Raw genomic sequence first — 21483 nt, 5'->3', positions numbered from 1 at the left:
TATCGGGGGGTCTCATCCTTGCGGTGCTTTAAGGTGTTTTGGGAAAGTTTCTCTTTTTCTCCACTTCAAGTTTGAATCGAGAGAGTCAAAACCCAACCAACCAACCAACCCCAAAAAAAGGATCTTTGAGGGGGTAAAAAAAAATCCAAACCGGCCGAGAAAGCTGTCAGCAAGATCCACCGGGGTGCAATAAAGTAGTTTCTTCTCCTTTAATTTGCCTGCTCCTCGCCATCACCCCGATCCGGGTCCTTCTTCTCCAAGCCTTGGGTCGGCCAGTCTCACAGGTAAGAAGTTAAAACAAATAAATAAAACCAATGCCGCAGCTCTGCTTTTCCTCCTTCCTCAGCTCCGGCTCTGGGAGATATAATTAATTGCTCCAAAAAAACCTTTGACAGGCTTCTCCACCGCTCACCCTGAGCTGTAGCTGACTTTTCTCTCCCGGTAACAAATTAAGACTGATGCCTTGGAGAAGATGAAGATGAGCCCTTCCCTCTCCTCCCCCCCACCCCACAAAAAAAAATATGATTTTGCCAGGTCCAGATTCGAGACTGACCCCAAACTGCTTCTTTTCCCCAGCGATGTTTGTCCGGGATGCATTTGTTCAAGGTTTAACACCTCTCTTTCTCTCTCTCTCTCTCGTTTGAAAAAAGAAACTACAAAAGCCCGTTGGAAAAGCGGGGTGTTAAACTGAAGAATGTATGTGAGGGTGATTTATGGCCCTACGAAGTTTTTTTGTTTACTTGAGGCAGACCCTAATTACAAGGGCTTCTTAAAAAAGAAAGAGAGAGAGAAAAAAAAAAAAAAGAAGAAAGAAAAAAGGAAAAGATTTCCCAAGCTCTGTCTATGCCCACAGCGAGTTTTCCCTCCCCAAGTCTGGCTGTAGTGGCCAGATGTGACTAACAAACATCTGGTTGCTTGAGCTGCTTTTCCTTTTAGCTATCCACTGCGTTTGACCGAAATGGGTAAGACTGGGGTTAAAATATTTGGTTGTAAAAGCCGCGGGATGTTGGGAGAGTCCGAGCCGGGAAATACTGGGTGGGGGTTTTAAAGAGGTTCAAGTTTTGTTTGGGTTTAGGGGGAGTGGGGGTGGGTAATAGCCTCGAAAATGGGTAATTTCTCTCAGAAACGCCTTTTTTTTTGGGGAGGGTGGGAAGGATTGAAAGGGAAAGGGTCAGATTCCACGTGGGAATATTGGATGAGATATTTTCTATGGACTTGTGCTATTAATTTCTGGCTCTAAAAAAGATAATTCCCCCTCCTCCTCATCTCCCACCCCCCACCCCTTGAACACTTTGAAGAGCGAGGCAGGAAAATCCTTTGTATAGAGGATTAAAAACCCCACCGACAAATCGAATTAAACCTGTGAAGTTGCTCTGCTTCTCTTCTACATTCTCTGTGCTCTCTTTGGTTCCTCTCCCTTCAGAGGGAGATAATAACTCAAAGGACAAGCTGCCAGCTCTAAAAATGTCCTCATACATTGTGAAACCGGGAAAGTTTTGACTCGGTGTCTAATATTTCCCGAGGCAAAGCGGTATATTGGCAGAGAGCAGGAGCTGGGATGCACAAGCGTCTGGGTTGGGAGGTTTGTTGGGTCTTTTTTTCGGCCTTTTTGTGTGTGTGTGTGTGTGTGCGTGCGCTGAAAATTGCTTTGCATTAAATTTCCTCAGCTTGAGAATTATCTTTACTCGCCTCCAGCTAAACCTGATTTTCCCCCCCCCCCTCTTTTACCAAGCTCTTGATCTGTTGGCGAATGAAATCTGAGAAGAAACCGCAGGCCCTAAGTGGCCGTAATTTAATTGATTTTATCATAAATCATCAACTTCATGAAGAACCAAAGTTTTCATTGAAGTAAATTGATATTAATGGAGACTTTCTGAGATGTAACCGTGGAGATCTATAGGGTGGCAGTGGTGCTCCTGCTCTCTGCTCTTTTGGGACAGGAGATTTGAGGGGGGAGGTATTCTTCCAGCCTTCTAGCTTTCATTTCTCCCACCCTCCCTAAAGCATCGACTGTTTTTTCCAGCGTGGGGAAGCTGATCCCAGGTTTAAGTGGGGGGGTGGGTGGATCTGAGGGCTCAGATCCTCTGTAGAAATCCAGGAGCGCCGAGATGAGGCTTTTATTTTTGAGGTGGTGAAGCCCGGAATAGTTTGGTTTCTTCGATTTATTCCTCTAGGTGGGTTGTCCCCTATACCCAGGGGTTTGGTGGGCGTAGGGATGGGATATTTGGGGGGAAAACCCACGCGTGTCGCGGGGAAGTGCAACCCGGCTCGGCCAGCATCATGTCAAAAATAGAAGTAGGGTTTAACCCCCGCCCCGTTTCCATCTTCGTGTCCTCTTCTGCGTTCAACATCGCTGTTCCCAAGGCTTTTCCTCCTGATTAAAAATTAACTAAGAGCTCGGAATGGCTGAGAGCCCTTTGATATGGTGATGAGTTGACAGAGCGATTACCCTTACAGTAATCGAGGATTTTTAGCACAGGGCAGTGGCTTGGGGGTGTGCGGGGTGTTTGCGGGGTGTTTGCGGGGTGTTTGCGGGGTGCAGGGAGGACGTAGGAGTCCTCCTGTGGGATGTGGGATCCACACGACTCCCAACAAACCATGAATACTCAGTGTAAACATCCCGAAACAGAGGAATAGAGAAATTCCTCGACACCACTTCTCTCTCCCTTCTCTTGAGGCTCCCTCCTCACAAATTGTTAGTTTTTAGGAACCCTCAGGAGGAAGCAGGTAAAATGGAATCGTTTCTTCTCTCAGGTTCCTTCTCCCCCATGCCCAGCTCGTCCTCCAGCAGCGGCCGAGTCCAGGAATCAGGCGAGTATCACTGAAAAAAAACCCCAAACTCCTTCTTTTTCTCACAGAACCTGCCACACCGGTAGCATGGGTGCACGGTCCTCCGGGAGGAGAAGGAAAGACAGTGGGAGAAAAACTTTGAATCATACTTTTTTACCCCACCCCACTTCTTTTTTGTTTGTTTTTCTCCTTTTTTTTTTTTTTTTTTTCTCTGAGTAGGAGGAGGGTAGGGGTTAAAGTGGGAAGAAACCAGGAGCCTGGACGTGAGCGCAGGAGCCATGTCCTCGGTGCCAGGGCCAGCGGAGGCCGTCCGGGTGCAGCTCCTGGCGGGGCTAGGAGCCCATTCCCGGTGCTTCAGGGCGCTGCCCCACTGCTGGGAAGGCAAAAGAGCCTCTCTCCCTTTCCCCCGCCACCCAAACCCCTTATTTTCCCCCTTCTTTCCCGACGTTTCTTGACCGCTGAGGCTTTGGGAGCGGCGGCTGCTGCGGTCGCGTCCCTTGTTAGGGTTCGGTTGCTTCTTTCGCTTTTGGGTGAAAAGATTAACAAGGAAATTTAAAGAAAAGAAATAGAAAGCAAAAGCAGCACAGAAGGGCCACCAAAAAAAAAACCCAAACCAGAGCAAACCTCGGCTGCGGCTCGGGGGAGAGGGAGGCATCTCCTGCCAGAGAAGTTCGAGGAGTTTGCTGATGGGGGAACTGGTGGGACTGGAGAAGGGGGAGAGCCTAACCAGTTCCTAATTCTGTACAAAATGGGCAAAAGGTTGACGTGTCCCAGTCACGTGAGCGCATAATTCAAGCTATTATTTTGGCATTTGGAAGAGGAGGGGTGGAAAGCGGGGTGGTGGTGGTTAAGGGCGTGGGGGGTGTGTGGGGGGAGAGAAGTAGGGAAGGTGATTCCCAGCCCATCTCTGTTGAGCTGCTCCCAAAATAGCTACTGGTAACAGGCTGATATCGCAAACTGCCTCTTCGTGTCACCCCCACGCACTCTCCCTGTCCCCCCCACAAAACCCACCAGCACCTTACACCTCACCCAGGGGTTGAGGAGAGGCTGTTGGCGATGGGAGGACCCATAGAAGAGGGGGGTGCTACTGGGGTCAGGACTAGGGAGTTGTGTTTCCGCCCGGTTGTTGTTTTGGTTTGGGCTTTTTTTTTTTTTTAGATAATTCCAAAGCACTTCCGCTGATTGATCATTAACCTGGTGAGTTATTGCTCTTCTAAGCAAAGGTCAGGGGGAGAAAAAGGTCTAATCTGTCAAGGCAGACCCACTGCTCACTCAGTTTCATTTTGATTTCTTATCCGAGCTGGCTTCTGTTTGGGGTTTCAGAAGGTCCTGGAGCCTCCATAATTCTCTCTTCCTTCTCACAGCTCTCTCCACCCTCGGGCATGCTGGTTGTGGAGTGGGAAACCCCCAAATCTTTCTTTTTAGACAAAAAATGAACTAAGGGAGGGAGAGCAGCCCCATGGGAGGAGGCGGTGGGTACTACCCCGGAGAGGGGGGTGCGGAAGGAGCAGGGCCGGGCTGGACCGGCACCGCCTCCATTGGAAAATTAATGCAGAAAATCCCCAACAAATCCCAAACAGGAAAAAAAACAAAACCACAAATGAAAAACAAAGACCATGGAGAGGGGGAGTACTTCTCTCTCCATCCCTCCTTAGTTTGTTCTACGAGGGAATAAATGAAAAAAAAAGCAAAACCAAACACAGCCCCCCTCCCCTCCTTGCTGGAGCCGCTATTTACGCCAGCTTCTTTTTTTGCTTGTTTGTTTCTCTTTTCCCCTCCTCCCTTCTTCATCCACTCCAAATGCAGGCGATTTTCTCCCCCTTTTTTTCCCCACCACCCACTTCTCCCTTTCCTTCCCAGGCCCGGCGTGGGAGGAGGAACTGGCCGGGGTTCAGGCAGCTCTCAGCATAGAAAGGGTGGTTTTTTCCCCTTCTTTCCTTTTTTTTTTCCCCTCTCTTTCTCTTTTTTTTTTTCTTCGTTTTCCCTCCTCCTTTTTACAAATCTCTGTGTGTGCTCTACAGAAGAAGCTGAAACCCAGTTAAAGTGGGGACGGGGACGGGGGGGGGGAGGGGGAGGAAGGAGGGGGACGGCTGTGATGTAAGTGGAATATTGCCAGGGCTGTGTATTAAACTGTGCGCTCATGTAATAATAATACTAATAAAAAATACAGCGATAGGCCCCGACTCGAGAAGGTCACGAAGCATCCGCGGGTGATTTATGGACTCGGGGATGTTGTCACAAGCAGAGCAAGGGTGTGAGGGGAACATTTTTATTTGAGATTAATAACATCAACATACAGAACGGAAACAGGATTATTAAAGCGACTGAATGTTTCCCCAAACGAAAATAATTCTAAATGAGATTGCTTTTTCTCTCTTCCCCCTTCTTTTCTCCCTTCGCCCAGCCCTTCGTGCCAAAGCTGCGGTGATAAATCTCGGCGTGGCTTTAAAAATGTTTACGGCTCCATACCGTTAATTCTGATGTCAAATCGCTGCTGGCTGAGCGGTGTCCTCGTCTGCCACAAAGCAGCTCAGTCTCGTGTGTGTGTGTGTGTGTGTGCGTGTCCCCCTCCTCTTTTCGTGGGGACCACGTTGGAGAAACAGGAATGAATAACAAGCACATATTCGGAAGATTTGATGCTTCTTGTCTGCCTTTTAGGAAAATGGCCTCGTCTTTTCCCTCCTCTTATCCTGTAGTTGAGCCCCGAGACAATCAGCTGCATGCATTTAATTTCCTAAACGTATTAACTCTGGAATTAACACCAGAATTTAACCCCAAACTCCCGATATCTATAGAATGTAAATTACATTCGGGTTCACCGCCAACCGTAGGCAAAACACCCACGGTCCCCATCACTAACACAAAGTGCTTCCCTCGCCGAGGCGGGGTGAGGGGTGGGAAGGGATTTCCACGAGAGAAGGTGGGAGGAAAAGTCCAGGAGAGAGGGAATTGCATCAAAGCCAGGGAAATAAACTTGGGATCCACCGCCTGCGATGCGAATATCGAGTTATCGATGGGGATGGAGACGATGCAGGCCCTGGAAATGCTGCGGTGGCTCGGATGGGAGGTGATCTCAGAGGAAATGCTGGGGGGGGGGGGGGGGGCTTTTGTTCATTTGATTCCATCTTCTCCCCATTGCCCACCCAAAGGCTTCTCCCTATCATGAATCCCTTTGGCCACGTTTTTCTAACCCAAGTTTCATACTTTTTTTTTTTTTTTCCTCTCCCAACCCCCACCCCCCTTCTTTTTTTTTGTTCCCTTTTCCCTCTCAGCTCTTCTCCTTTCTCCAAATCCAGCGCTGCCTCGGATTTGCTGGACCAGACATCCGAGAACTGGTGAGTTTGGGATGAATGTCCTACCTGGGCCCCCTGTCTGTGTGTGCATGCGTCTCCGTGTTCTCCCTCTGTAATCCCATTCGGGAGCCATTCCTTCTCCGAAGTCACCCAACATGACTTCTTCTTTTTTTTTCCCTCCCACCCCTCCACCCACCCCCAAACGCGGCCGCCCTGGATTTCAGCTGAGTATTTTCATTTTGCTACTGGCTTGTCTTTAAACTTTGGTGATTTATGGCTGTTAACTCCGAGGGAGTGTTTTAAAAGGAAGATATTTCCTGTGCTCCCTTTGAAGGGGGAAACCCGCTCAGATCGCAACATTTGCTGCTGATTTCGTGGCCAGGGAGTTACATTTTTAAAGGAGAAAGGGGGGGGGGGAAAGAAAATGAGGGAAAAAAAAGGGAAAATGAAAAGCTGCAACCCAAGCAAAGACACCAACACGGAGGGAACCTAAAAAAACCAACCCCACCTACTTACAGGAGTTCAACATAGAAACGTGCAACGACCTTCTTAACAGGGTTGGGGTGTTCTCCCTCTTTTTTTGGTCAGTTGTTAGTGAAGGTTAAAACAAAATTGTTGCACTTCAAAGGAGTTACTTGCAGAATCCGAGGTGCTTCTGATTGCCTGGGTCCTCCAAACAGGGCACTGGAGATCCATATTCACCACCCTGTAGAGTGCTTCACCTTTAAAGAAGTCTTGAATAGTCCACTGCTCTTTTTCCCTCTTTTCCTTCCCTGGAATTTCCACGCCGGGGCTCCAAAATAGGAAGCAGGAGATTTATGCTGGGTAAAAAGTCGGATGGGAGGGAAAACAACTCTCCCCCCTAAAAGATGTCCTTAACGGTGTCCCCTCGTTGAGACCCTCCCGTCTGGGATCTGAAGGCTGCAGACACAACAATAGCTGGAAACACCATAACTTTATCCATCAACTAGAAAATCTTGGCTGTCCAACTCAGAGTGAGTCCTCTCCAAAGTCAGATGTTTGCTGGGACACGCTCCCCTCTCTTGCCAGAGTTATCAGCCTAAAAGGTACACACACAGGCAGGAAAAAAAAAAAGGGGTGACGAACCCCCTTCCCCCCCGACGGCTCATACCTTCCCAGAGAAGTCTGAAGAGCTTTTGTGATCCCTCTTTTTCTTGCTCTGCCAAAAGCAAATTCCCCCCCGTCAGCACTTCACCCAAAGGGGCGAGAGGAGGACTGCCAGGAGGGAAGAGAATCGGGATGGGAAACAAAAGTAGCACTTGACTCACCCACACACAAAAAAAGTGCAGACACCTAAATTCCTCCTTGCCCTGCCTTCCTCCCACTCGTCACCGACTTTCCCCCCCCCCCCAAAAAAAAACACACCACCACCACAATGTCTTGGCTAGTTTCAGTTCCCAGTAACCGGGATAGGAGCCGCGGGAAGAGGCGTAAATCTCAGAGGCGACAGAGCAGCGCCTTGCACCGTGCCAACGGCGTTATTAATAACAGCAATAATAATAATAATCAGCTTTATTATCCATCACCTCGCTGCTTTAGCCTCCCCCGGGGGTGATTTAACACCCCCACCCCCTCAAATCTACATCTAGTCTTCAGCGGGGGGTAAGAGGGATCCCCAGGAGCCCCCAGACGTTGGGACGCTCCAACTTTATTCCGAAGTTCCGCGGGGCTGCGGACTTGCAACACGAGAGATTCCTGCCCCTACTCTCCTCCATTTTTGCAAATCTCAGTGGCTCCCCCCACCCCCACCCCGAAAAACCCAAGTGAGTTTGATATGGGGTGAGGGGGGTGGGGGGGGGTGCGCTTTGCAAGGAGTCAAACGCGGCTGAAGGGTTTGGGGCGGGGAGGGTTGGAGTTGGGGGGGGAAGGCAGAGCTGCAGCTATTGAAAGAGCGGCGCTGGCCGGCGAGGGAAGGGGAGAGGAGGGAGTGTGTGTGTGGGGGCCACACTATGACTATGTTGAAACGGTTTATTAGCATAAATTGACACCTAATTGTTAAACACGTGAATCAAAGGCAAAAGCTTTGCCATCTCTCTGCCTAGGCCTCTGTCCACCACGGTTGCAATTAGCATAATTTTTCACTAGTGACGCTGTTTGGGAGGCTCATCTTGCCCGACAATCCCAACCCAAATCTGTAGTTTTAAACATCCCCTCGGCTTTTTTCTCTTCCCCTATCCCCCCTACCCCCCTCCCCCCGCCCCGCTCCCCCATCACCCCACCATCCTCTCTTTACCTCACCCATTTCTCCCCCCCCCACCCCCCCAACTCCCCTCCTTAGGCTGGATTCTTTTCGTTATTATTTTCATCCCAGCCAAGCATTGCATAGTTAAAAGAGGGGAAGAGGAGGAGGGGGGGGGTGGTGTGGGGGGGTGTTGTGTTCAGCTTTTCTTTCTTTCTTTTTTTTTTTCCTCCCTTCTCCTTTCCCTTCTTCCCCTTTGCCGTGCTAAAGCAGAGGCCATTGTTATCACTGAGCAGCGCCTACCAGGCTAGAGGGCAACCAGAATCTCAAGGTTTGGCCACTTAAAGCCTTCGTGGCTTTTTTTTTTTCGCCCCCCTCTGCACATCTCGGAAGCTGGAAAGCATCTCGATTCTTTTTTTTTTTTCCCTTGTTGTTGGTTGTCGGGGTTGGATTTTCCACCACCCCCCCCCCCTCTCTCCTCTTCTCTCTTCCTAAACGGAGACAGAAAGACAATCTGAGCTGCCGTAACCGAAAGCTCCACTGGCTGAACCCCCTCCCCCCGCTCTGTTTTGGCTTTTTTATTATTTTTTTAAAATATATATATATATGTATACACACCTACAGATACGCATATGCTGGATTTTTCGCCTGGCGTTGATTCCTTGAACGTTTTTAAAGGAAGGAGGGGGTTGGAGCTGAGCGCGGGGGGGGGGGGGGGGGGGGGGGGGTTGGAATCATTCCTTGCTTATTGATTGCGTGGATGCTGGATGTGAAAATATATTATGTCTGCCTGTGCTTGGCTCGTCAGAGACTAAGGTAAGCCGGACTCAAATAGGCTATCACTTTGTGAATGGCGGAGTATATGTCCCAATGATTTATGACCATATGACTCCAATCTCGGTTCAAGAAGAGTTCACAAGCTTTAAGCTTCCTTCCACGCAGAGACTCTTTTGCAGCCCTCACCCAGGGCCCTTTTTTTTCTCTCTCTCTCTCTCCCCCCACCCCCTCTACCCCCCCTTACTTTTCTTTCTTCGTGTTACAACTGGGGAGTTCTGGTTGGGGTGAAGCTGGCTGGTGGGGGGAGGGAAAAAGGGAAATTTTAGGAATGTGTCTCTTATTTTGCAGGCAGAGCCACCGCAAAGGCAGTGGCCGGGATTTGAGCTCTTTCCTTAAGCGGCCGACCTATTGTTAAGGGCAGGTTTAGAATATTTATTATTAATAACAATTTAAATGAAAAGCGGGGCTCTGCCCGGTTTGGCTGGTTGTGGGAAATCTACCTTGGGAGGGGGGCAGGGGGAGGGGAAAGGAGCTGCTCTTCTTCATAAACACACTCAGGTTGGGAATTTAGGATTTCCAACATGGAGGGGATGGCTTTGCAGCAGAATCCCTTTGCCTTAGATTCCTTATTTTTTTTTTCCCCCCCGACTGCTTGATCATTATTATTTTTTTCCCCTCTCCTCTTACCTCCCTCCCCCCCGCCCGCCTTCTTTTTAATTTTTTTCCCCCCCTTCTCCTCACTTTCTCCCGGATTTATTTATTATTTATACTGTCATTATTATGATTATTTTTGGAGGAGGGCTTTTCGTTTCAACCTGCCTAAATCCTCGCCCTCCAAAGTTGCAGCAGGCAAAGAGTTTGTGGTTTAAATGTTAGCGCTCCTTGCAAAGTGAAACTTGGAACGGGATGGGAAAAAAAAAAAACCAACCCCAAAACCCTCCCCTCCCGAAAAGGGGGGGGGGGGAAAAAGAGAAGTAAAAGCGAGCGGATCCTTCCCGAGTTTAATTGGAACAGGAGATAATCGAATATTTATTATTCTGCCTCGGATTTTTTTCTCTCTCTCTCTCTTTTTTTTTATCCTCTTCTGGGGGGGGTGGGCGGGTGGGGGTTAAACAATTCCTTGGAGTAAATAATTAGGATCGCGGCCGTCCTGGGCGAAGATAAATGAGCAGCATTTGTGAGGCGCTGAGAGATGAGGTACAAAGCAAAACCTTCTGTGGAAGCCACAAGCCGGCGAGCATTTGGGAGAAGAGGGTTGTAAATTTATTTTATGGCCGTTTAAACAACAACAAGAGAGAGAGAAAAAAACCCTCCAAGCCAAAACCAACCGAAAAAAAAACCCCACCCCGACCCCAAACCAAAGCCTCATCGCTGTTATTTTTAGCTAGTGCTCTAGCCGAGCTTCTCACCTCGGTGCTGGGCTCGGGTTTGGTTTGTTGTGAATTTTTTTTTGGGGGTGGTGGTGGTGGTGTGTGAATTATTTTGTTTTGGTGTGGGTTGGTTTTTTTTTTTCCCCTCCCTGTGGCAGACAGAAAGGCCTTGGAGAAATTCCCACCTCTGCCCCTCGTAGATATTTGCAGGAAAGCTATTCATAATGAAGGCGCTGCTGTTTGCTAATTAATTCACAGCTCGGGTAGTGGAGTCTACTTTTTAATAAGACATATTTATCATGGTGAGGAAACCAAATGAGGCTAAAAAAAAAAACCCAACCCCAATCCCCAACCCAGCCCAACTCCCAGCCAGGATATCACCCCGGCTGGAAGACAATAATACATCTCCGTGGAAGATACGATACAGATTGGGGGGGAAGGCAGAAAGGATTTAATCGCTGTTAAGAAGCAACAAAAAATCATCACCAAAATAAAAGCCAAGCAGTCCCTTCGTGAGCATAGTGTCTAGGGCTGGTTTCATGTGACATGACAGAACACAGCAGTCAGGGAAGAGGGGAGGGGGGGAGAAAAAAAAAACCCAAGATGTTATTTATCGTTGAGTTGTGGCTTCTGTTACACCACCCCTCCCTCCTCCCCCCTCCATCCCTTGGAAATATCGTGTTGGACTTTATCTGCAGTGAGTTTGTTTTATTTTATTTTAAGGGAGTGAAAGAGCCCAGATAAAATGAAATATACAAGAGAGACAATTAAATACACGAGGGCTATCAATTCCAAAGCAGAATGCAGAGTGGCTCCTTGTAAACTCGGAGCTGCAGGGAGCTCAGAGCTCAACCTTTTTAATATCTGTGAGGTGCAAGATGGGCCCTTACATAAATAACCTGCAGATTATTTTTAGGGCAAGGTGGCTTTGCTGTTTCTAAGGGTGTTTCTGCTCTGTTTTTATGGTGGAGGAAGTTTATGCTTTGAGAAAAGAGAAGGAGAGAGGAAAAGAGAGAAAGGGGGGAAGTGAAAGAGAAAGGAAAAGTGAGAGAGGGAAAGAGAAGGAAAAGGAAACGAGAAGGGAAAGGGAAAAGAGAAGGGAAAGATAAAAGAATGAATTAGAGAAAAAAATGAAAGGGGAGAGAGAAAGAAAAATAAAAATGGCAAGAAAAAGATGAAAATAAATAAAAATAAACAAAGAAAAAATTAAAAGGTCAAAGGGAAAATTGAAAAAAAAGAAAAAAGAAAGAAGAAGAAGAAGAAGAAAAAAAGGTTTTATTTTGTAATTTGAGGCTCTGGAGTGAGGTTTTTAGGATTTTGAAGCTTGGCTTGAAGGAAAGAGGAAGGATGAAACATCACAGGGGTAGAAAGTTAAGAGCAAATGGCCTGCTGAAGTGTTTGTTTTCTAAGAGGAAAAAAATCCCACCCAAATCAAACCAAACCAAACCCCCACAACAGCAACTAAACTGGGTTTGGAATCACATTTTACCAGTGGTAGTTGCAGACAGGGGCCCGAGGAGTACAAAGCAGTGCAGGCAGTGGAGGGGGGGATGTTTGCTAACTACAACCTGTGCTACTGGAAAGAGAGAGAGAGACCAACTAACAGCCCAAAGCAAGCCCATTGCTGAATCCATGCCATTGCTTTAAATCTGCTTAAAATACATATCCAGCTGAATTCCAAAGATGCTGGGGGATCCCAGTGCCAACAGCAAATAGAGCTGATTGTGCCAGGACACTGTTACCTGGGTAAAAGATTTGCTGTTTTCAAACTAAAAGCCCCAAATATTTTGGACAGAGACCCTTGCAATAAACTGAGCAGAACCTTGATTTCTGGTGGCATAATGTCTTGCTGGTTTTGCTGCGTGTGAAAGGGTAGTGTGAGGAGGTCAGGGGTAAGAAAGCAAGACTCTGATTCCTTTCATGCTTGTAGCTGGCAATTATCTGTTCTGTATTATTCTGTTTAGGTTAATTCTCTGTGTTATCTGCACCCCTGTGCCTGACACATCTAGGTGCTCATACACATCTATAGGGATGATCTGGGGGTGCAGTGATGTGTAATAGCTAAATACAGAAGTCAGTAGCTGTGTGCTGATGAAACCACGTGTGCTTATAGAGCATGTGTGTGCTTAGACTTCCTGGCTGCTGTCCTCTAAGGAATAAAAAGGTGCAAATAACCAACCAACCCACCCACCCACCACCAAACCAACCAGGAAAAAAACCCACCAAACAACTAATCCCCCCCTCCCCCCCCCCCCCACCCCCCCTCCAAATCAGCTTTTGCACTGTAACATTTGCTGAGCCTTCTTCAGCTGCACACAGGATGAAATCTGCTCCAAGCATCTGTTCACCCTGTTCTGCGGGACCCTATTCATGTCATGGGCCTTTCAGGCTCCAAGATGGATTCATAGGCTGGGTACTATTATTGTGTGTTTTCTCCTAACCTTTCAGGTCAGCTTCCAATAGACAGCTGGAAACGGCCTGTCACGTGGCCTTGGGGTGCCAATGTTCTGCCATAGGGGTGTCAAGACCCTGGTAGCCGGAAAAATCCTTTTGGGGAGTCCCAGAGATGCAGAAGACGACTTACTACGACAGCTCCACGCTCTTTGGGGGTTACTCCTACGGGAGTGCCAACGGGTTTGGCTACGAGGGTCCCCAGCAGCCCTTCCAGACGGCTTCCCACGTGGAGAACGACTACCAGAGGTCCGCCTGCTCCCTCCAGTCTCTTGGCAACACAACCCCACACGCAAAAAGTAAAGACCTGAATGGGAGCTGCATGCGTCCAAGTTTGCCCCAGGAGCACCATCCGCCTCCCCCAGTCTCACCACCCCCAAACCCCGCCACCAACAGCGCCAGTAGCAACAGCAATAACCAGTCGGGAAGCAGTAAAACTGTCCCCAGCAAAGCCAACCTCAGTGCAAACGCCAGTCTCACCAAGCAGATTTTCCCCTGGATGAAAGAATCGAGGCAGAACTCCAAACAGAAAAACAGCTCCCCCAGCACAGGTACACTGCTCTGCTTTTGTAACCCAACCCCTTCCCCAACAGCAAGGTAACGGAGTCACTGGTCAGAGTGGTCTTGTCGGGAGGGAGAGGGGGAAAGGGAGAGGGTCCAGAGAGGATCCAGGTGGTAGGCATAACCCCCAAGATTGCCACCCCTGCTTGAGGAGGGGAGATTGAGGCTGGATGTTAGAAATTCTTTACAGTGAGGGTGATGAGACTCTGGAGCAGCTCAAGCAGGTTGTTGATGCCCTCTCCCTGGAGCTGTGCAAGGTCAGGTTGAATGAGGCCTTGAGCAACCTGGGCTAGAGGAAGGTGTCCCTGCCCATTTCCTGGGGTGTGGTGTGGAACTAGACCATCTTCAAGGTCCCTTCCAACCAAACCATTCTATGAATCTATGAACCCTCATGCTCTGGCCAGGCTGTGCAAGCTTTGGCCCATCCCGTAACACTGGCTGAACACATTTGGGTTATTTTTGGTGTATTTTAAACACATCCAGACCACCACAGGGGAAAATAACAACCAGGAGTTTGTATGCACAGAGACATGCAGACATGCATCCACCACTCAATGCAGCAAGGCTGGAGCAGAGCCCTTGTTCTTTCTCTAAACATGGTTGAGTGGGCATGGTGGTGTTGGGTTGATGGTTGGACTTGATGATCTTAAGAGGTCTTTTTCCAAGCAAAACAACTGTGTACTTCTATCATCCTATGATTCTGTGCTTCCATGGTTCTGTGATTCTGGTTCAATGATTTTATGATTCTATGAGTCTGAGTCTATGATTCTATGATTCTGAGTCTATGATTCTATGGTTTTATGATTCTGTGATACTATGATTCTATGCCTTCACGATTCTATGATTCCCTGATCCTTCTCACCTCCAGGCAGAGCAATAAGCATGGTGCCTGGGGCGGGGGTGTGCACCCAGAGGGCATGTTCACAAACAAATCTATGTTATGCTGTGCACATCCCTCTAACATGGCCAGGAAAGAAAAGCAGTGTGGAAATGGTCACTGTTCTGTCAAATAGCTTCATGCAAACTTTGTGGCACACCCACCTGCCTCCACATTGCTGTAATTTGTCTGTTTAATTTGTGTTTATCTCACCAAAAGGTAGGTACTGAGCAGTGCACAGAAGAATATTTGTGCTGCACCAACGCAAGAGCCAGGAACAAAACACCTCCCTGTGCTGACCTGGTGTTGGCGTTAATTGGCTTTGCAGTGGTTCCTTGTCCCTGCCCCCTCTCCCCCACCAACCCCTGCCAAATATTATTTTCTCCAAATTATCTGTTGGAAATAATTGACTCCTAAATAAATGGCCCTGGAATCCTTTTCTCCATGACATGATCAAATTTTCATAAAGCAGGGGCAGCTTTGGAGAACAGAACTCTTAATAAATGACATGATTATGGAGTGCAGGCTAATGTGAAGGGGTGAGGGAGAAGGGGAGGGTGGGGGTGGGGGGGGGCTGGGGTCGAGCCCATGTGCCTGTTCCAGGATTTATTAAGAAACGATGCATTCAATTTCTGCATGTAAGTAATTATCTTTCATTTCATTTCGTGGCCAGCAGAAACCTGCGGTGGTGAGAAAAGCCCTCCAGGCTCCTCGGCCTCCAAGAGAGCCCGAACAGCCTACACCAGCGCTCAGCTGGTGGAGCTGGAGAAGGAATTCCACTTCAACCGCTACCTGTGTAGACCCCGGCGCGTGGAGATGGCCAACCTGCTGAACCTCAGCGAGAGGCAGATCAAGATCTGGTTTCAGAACAGGAGGATGAAATACAAGAAAGATCAGAAGTCGAAAGGCATGGGGTCTTCTTCTGGAGGGCCTTCTCCCACCGGCAGCCCCCCCCAGCCCATGCAATCCTCAGCTGGATTTATGAACGCCTTGCACACCATGAGCAGTAACTATGACGCCCCCTCACCGCCTTCCTTCAACAAACCCCACCAAAATGCCTATGCCATGTCAACTAACTACCAAAACCCCATCAAAGGCTGCCCTTCCCAACAGAAATACGCCAACACGGCCCCTGAGTACGACCCCCACGTCTTACAAGGGAATGGGGTGGCCTATGGGACTCCCACCATGCAGGGCAGCCCTGTCTATGTTGGAGGTAACTATGTGGATTCTATGCCCACCTCTGGCCCATCCCTTTACGGCCTCAATCATCTGCCACACCACCAGGCTGCCAACATGGACTACAATGGGCCTCCTCAGATGCCCCCAAGCCAGCACCACGGACCGTGTGAGACCCACCCCACCTACACAGACCTTTCCACGCACCACGCTTCTTCTCAGGGCAGAATCCAAGAGGCTCCCAAGCTGACCCACCTGTGATAAGGAGCAGGGGCAGGCTCAGGTGAAGCAGATAGGACCCCCAACCATGGGGCCTGGGAGAAGGGAAGAGGGCAGGATGGGCTTCAGGAACATTTGTGTTGAGCAGTTTTCTTCCTTTCTTTCTTTGTCAGGGCGATTGCTACCAGGGCGTTGTGCTTGCTGTTAGTGTTTTTGGGGGTTCTTAGGCAGAGTTTCCAACCATTTCAGTATCTGCTGCCAACAGCAGCTCTCCCTCCCTCTGAAGAGATAATACTTCCCATGTTTCAACACAAATGCTTCTGAAATGGGTTTGGGGTAGTTCTGTGGGAAATCAGCAGATTTTAAGCAGTAACATCCTTCATTTCCAAACCAAGTACGGATCATCACTGCTAATTCTTGGGACACTGGGAAGGAGAAGAGTCAACCAGCCAAGTCTTGACAGTTGGTGCCTCTCCATCTACCTAACTTGCACCTGTACCTATATATGCAATCAAAAGAGGTTCACGAGCAAACCACCCTCCTCTCCAACTCCTTCCCAAGAGGAATCTGGAGCTTCCCTTTCCAGCCTTCAGAGGAGTTTCACTGAAAAAACTCCGCACCAACCCCACGAGCAAACTGCAAATATACACCCCTGCAACGCTTGGGATTCACTCTCTTCCCCTCCAGACCCTGCACCTCCTTTCCAAAAGAATACCAGTTGAAGAAATTAGGATGAGAATTGCAAAAGGGTTGGGGAAAACACATTAAAAAAGGGTTTGAAATGTCCCAAAAAGGTCTAAAACCTCCCAACACTAACAGCAGCCCAAAGAGAGGAAGAAAACGTTGCCAGGTTTGGCTATTTCCCCATCTTCACCTCCGATGAGACGAAACCTCCCTTCGACAGCGCCGGGCTGCTGGGGTTTTTGGGGTGCTTTGGTTTATTTTGTCCTCGTTTTGGGGGTGGTTTCCCTTGGGGTTCATTCAGAGCGAAGCAACCTCGAAAAGACTTGGAAGTCCTCCACGCTTCTTTCCTCCTCTTCTCTTGACCTTACGTGAAAACAGGGTATCTTTGAACACATGGAATGTCCTCCGAGGGAAGCAGAAGCGAAGAGATCTCTCCCCTCTGCCAATGCTTCCTCGTCTGGACATCTTTGTTGCACTTAGAGTTTACATATAAAGGGTATGAAAAAGAAAAAAAAAAAAAGACAACTTTGAAGGGCTTTTTGTCCAGCTCAGTCAAAAAGGTCCTTCAATTGGTGTGTGTTCTGGTGAACATTCAGATATATTTATTGGTTATAAGCCAGTTTAAAATATTATTTCCCCCCCCTTTTTTTTTCCCCCCTTTATTTTTATTATTATTATTATTATTATTGTTTTTTTTTCTTTTGCTTTTGGTTTTTATTATGATTTGATTTTTTTGTGTGTGGGGGGTATTATTTATCCCCAATATTATGTATTTATACGAGGGAAATTAAAAAGGAAAAAAGGAAAAAAGGAAAAAAGGAAAAAAGGAAAAAAAAGGAAAAAAAAAAGGGAAAAAAAAAAGGAAGAAAAGAAAAAAAACACCACTAAAAAAAAAAGAATAAAATGGTAAATTTTGGGGCTTTTTTTTTCGTTTGTTTGTTTTATTTTAGTATTTACTTGTTACAAAGGACATTGTGTTTCCTTGTCGTTGTACAACGAGCTTCTTTTAGTTATTGTAATTTAGGAGGACCAGTAGTTTTATGTTACCTTCGTACTTATGGATAATGTAATTAGTTCTACTGGAGGCATGAGAGCAGAACCCGACTGTAATTGTATAGTCCTGAATTAGAAGAACTATAGAGAATCCTTCCCTCCCATCTCACCTCCCTCCCCACTCCCCTGCCACCCCTTCTCCTCCTCCTCCTCCTCCTCCTCCTCCTCTTTGGAGTATCTTTCTTTGTTCCTACGGTAGTTCAATTTGAGTTCCTCGCTGAAGGGTTGTCTGTTGAGCAATTCTTGAATAAACTTTCTGTTATCAATTTTACCTTGTCCTAGCAGTCGGATTTCAAGGCAAAATGAACAACAGCAGCAGCAGCAGCAACAAAAAGCTACGCGCGGGGAGGAAAAACAGTGGAGAAATGGCAGGGGGAGAAAAAGGATCCCTCAGCATAGTCCAGGCTTTTCTGGCTTCACGGCTGGGATTGCTAGGGTGGAAACCTCAGGATTTGGGCCGAAAAAGTGCTAGGTTAACCCCTGCGCAGCTTCCTGCGCGGTCTTTACGCGGCTGCGGCCACAAAGGGGGGAATCACGTGGTGCTGGGGTCGGGTTGCTATTGGGCCGTAAATGAAAACAAAGGAAAAGGATTAATCGGAGCGGGGGGGGGGGGGGAGGAGAAAAGAGAAAATAAAAAGGAGAATAAAAAAAAAACAACAAAGGAAAATAATTAATCAGGAAATTAAAAAGGGAGAAAAAAGAAAGGGAAGGAAAAGAAAAAGAAGGGGGAAAAAATGAAGAAAAAAAAAAAAAGAAGGTGAAAAAAAGGGAATGAAAAAGAGGTAGGGATTCCATGCAGGGAGCTTAAAGTGAGGAGAGACTAAATTGCTTATAGATAATGATTTTACTTATAAATAAGGATTATTAAATAAGGATTGTTAAATACATGTGCACAACCACACACATGTGCACACAACCCCCCAAAACCCACACATGCCACTTAAAATCGTTCTGAAAAGGGGGGGGGGGGGGGGGAATAAAAGCCCCATCCAAAGGTTGCATCACCAGCAGAAGGGAAAGGGAGTGAATCCCGCCCCCCCCCCACCAGCAGCACAAGCAGATGGGATAAAACTGTGAATAATTTGCTTTTTATGGTCTAAAGCCCCTAAGAAAACTTATCTTAAAGCAGCGAGGAGCAATAAAAGTTTTATGGTTGTGGGAAGGGGGTGAACCACTCAGCAGGCTCAAAATGTTCTGTTTCCAGGGCTGATCGAGAGGGGGAAGGTTCCCTTTTGGAGGAGAGGAAAGGGGGATTTGGACTGTTGTGGGAAGAAAAGGGGGGAAAGGTTTGGAAAAGTAGTCAGGAGAGGAAAGGGGGATTTGGACTGTTGTGGGGAGAAAAGGGGGGAAAGGCATGGAAAGTACTCATCAGGCTCAAAATGCTCCGTTTCAGGGGCTGATCAAGATGGGAAAAGTCCCCTCTGGATTAAGGGAGTGGGGGAATTTGGGTTGTTGATGGGAAAAAAAGGGTGGAAAAGGCTGCGAAAGGTACTGAAAAGGGAAGAAAGAAAAGCTGGGTTGCAGAAATGAGGAGTGTGTTTTATCCACCTGTGTGCACTGCCAGGGCCATCCCTAGTGCCTGGATAAAGCCACAGGGATAAAAAGGTGGAGTGGAGAAAGCTTTCTGTGAGAAATGGTGCCGAGCTTCCTTCCATCCGTGTGAGCTCTCTTAATAAATGAAGTTCCAGGTTAATAATTACAACCTTGGCGCCATCATAAATAACGGTGGAAGAAGGAGACAAGGGCTTGGATTTTTCTCCCCAGGATGGGGTTAGGTGATGCTTGTCCATGCAGAGAATAATTCCCCCTTCGGGGATACGATCACTTAAAAGCATAAAAGCATGGAGGCTGGGATCAGCTCAGAGAGCAAGGGTTTGGGATTGACCACTTCCCCCTCACCCTTCACTGTATATATTTTGTCCTCCTGCATCCCCATCGCCATGTTGCTGAGGTTTGTAACAGGAATTGGTTAAAAATCAGGGGGAAAACAACAACAACAACAAAGGGTAATTCCAAGGCTCAGAGTGTGATGCTCGCAGTGTTTCCATAGGCTCCTTCTCCTACAGCTCCTCACATCCAGGGTCTGATTTGTGCCACTGCATTCAAGCAGCAGGCCTGGGTTTGTCTTACAGTTAGCACATTTCTCTGTCATTCACTAACTCTCTGGATTTATTCTCCTTCCCCCTTGGGCAGGGAGATCTTTTTTTGCCTTGTTCCTCTGTGTGGTGCGTGGGAAAAAAATCTCTCCTTCCCCCAGAGCTTCTTTTTGCTCTTTGTTGCCAATTTTTTTCCTTCTTCCCCACCCCCCCCCGCGTTTTTCTTCTTTTTATCCCCCCCTTCATTTTTCTTTTCTTTTTTTTCTTTTCTTTTCTTTTCTTTTCTTTTCTTTTCTTTTCTTTTCTTTTCTTTTCTTTTCTTTTCTTTTCTTTTCTTTTCTTTTCTTTTCTTTTCTTTTCTTTTCTTTTCTTTTCTTTTCTTTTCTTTTCTCTTCTTTTCTCTTCTTTTCTCTTCTTTTCTTTTCTTCTCTTTTCTTCTCTTTTCTTTTCTTTTCTTTTCTTTTCTTTTCTTTTCTTTTCTTTTCTTTTCTTTTCTTTTCTTTTCTTCTCTTCTCTTCTCTTTTCTTTTCTTTTCTTTTCTTTTCTTTTCTTTTCTTTTCTTTTCTTTTCTTTTCTTTTCTTTTCTTTTCTTTTCTTTTCTTTTCTTTTCTTCTCTTTTCTTCTCTTTTCTTTTCTTTTCTTTTCTTTCCTTTTTCTTTTCTCTACTTTACTTTCTTTTATTTCTTTCCCCTTCTTCTTCTTTTTAATCTTTTCCCCCTGCAACTTCAGTATCAACAAACTCAACCAGAAGAGTTGGAAGCGGTTGGAAAGATTTTCCTTTCACTCCTCAGTGAATCTCTCTGTCCCTTAAAAAGGAGGAACCAGCAGGTCATGACAAAGCCTGAGACCCCCCCAAAAAAGCCATTTTAATCCAAAACAGCTAAAAAAGTATCAAAATGGAACTACTAATTTTTGCACCCACCCTCCTCTGCTGAAGTTGAGGTGCTTGATGCTGATCCCCATGAGCAGGCAGAAAATATTCTGGGGGATTCTCCCTCCAGTCGAGCTGCATTTTGTCAAGGTTTTATTATTTCCTTCTCTGAGCTAGCTCCTCGGCCTTAGATGTGTTCTGTGCTCCTCAGAAGCCTTCACCACCCACACACAGATGCTTGGACTGACAAAAGTTTCCAGGCTTCTCCCTGCGTGAATGCAGCCTGCCCAGTCCCTCCCTGCTGCAAAATGGGAGAAGTGGAGCTTGAACAAGCTCCCAGCCAACCACGCTGCCGTTCTGCTGATTATTTTTTTCACTCCCCTCCTCAGAATCTGTGTTTTCCAGGCTTCCCAAATTCAAACCCTGGGATTAAGCTTTCAAAAATCTCTCTCTCTCTTTTTTTTTTTCTTTAAGCAACTCGTTGGCAACAGCCGAATTTCTTTGCCGAGGGAGTTAGGCCTGAGCTGTCAAAAGTCTTTCGAGAAAAAGATTGATCGTTTCTCACTTCTTTTTTTTTTTTCAGGGGGTTGTGAGGACTCAGGCTCTAAAAGGAAGGGGGAAAAAAAAATAACTTCCTGGGAAATCTTATTTACTTATTTTGTAAACTCTGGAAGTGGTGCTGTTTGTTGGCAGTGGGAGGGAAAAAAAAAGATGGGATGGTAGAAATGAGATTGCAAAGATATTCGTGACCTTAAAACATGTTTGGGCTTTCGGACAGTGTAAAGAATCCATTAAGCCTGGCTCTGGGAGCAGAAGGATTCTCTAAAGGTCGTTTAACCAGGTAAATGAGGCTGCACTTGACTCGGAAGTTCACTTGATTTCCTAAGTGCTCACATCCAAACGCAGACGCAAAGCTTCCCGCTGCCTGAAATTTCCCAAATGCCGCAGGAAAGATGGGATGTATGAACACACCCAGGCAGCCCAGAGCTCGTCCCGGTTACGCTTCCCTGAATGACAGTGGGCACGTCGGAGAAGGCAAAGCCCTTTTTCTCACGCCTGTCC

At 47.2% G+C, this 21483-nt stretch overlaps 1 protein-coding gene across 1 annotated transcript; it reads left to right on the top strand.

Moving 5' to 3' along the window:
- Positions 1-6075: 6075 nt before the first annotated feature.
- HOXB3 (homeobox B3) lies at positions 6076-15899 on the top strand. Its single transcript, XM_054176638.1, has 3 exons — positions 6076-6125; positions 12879-13432; positions 14993-15899. The coding sequence occupies exons 2-3, from the start codon at positions 12997-12999 to the stop codon at positions 15757-15759; spliced, it is 1203 nt and encodes a 400-aa protein (XP_054032613.1). The 5' UTR covers positions 6076-6125; positions 12879-12996; the 3' UTR covers positions 15760-15899.
- Positions 15900-21483: the final 5584 nt, after the last annotated feature.

The sequence above is a fragment of the Dryobates pubescens genome, chromosome 36, assembly GCF_014839835.1.
Source record: "Dryobates pubescens isolate bDryPub1 chromosome 36, bDryPub1.pri, whole genome shotgun sequence".
Lineage (NCBI taxonomy): Eukaryota > Metazoa > Chordata > Aves > Piciformes > Picidae > Dryobates > Dryobates pubescens.
Note: the sequence above shows the minus strand (reverse complement) of the source record. Positions and strands in the feature narration are given on the sequence as shown.

What these genes read in the sequence shown, in the direction of transcription:
- HOXB3 (XM_054176638.1), top strand. Translation starts at nt 12,997, where the DNA reads ATGCAGAAGACGACTTACTACGACAGCTCCACGCTCTTTGGGGGTTAC. An exon ending in AAACAGCTCCCCCAGCACAG is followed by an intron (nt 13,433 to 14,992) that starts GTACACTGCTCT and finishes TTTCGTGGCCAG; the next exon opens with CAGAAACCTGCGGTGGTGAG.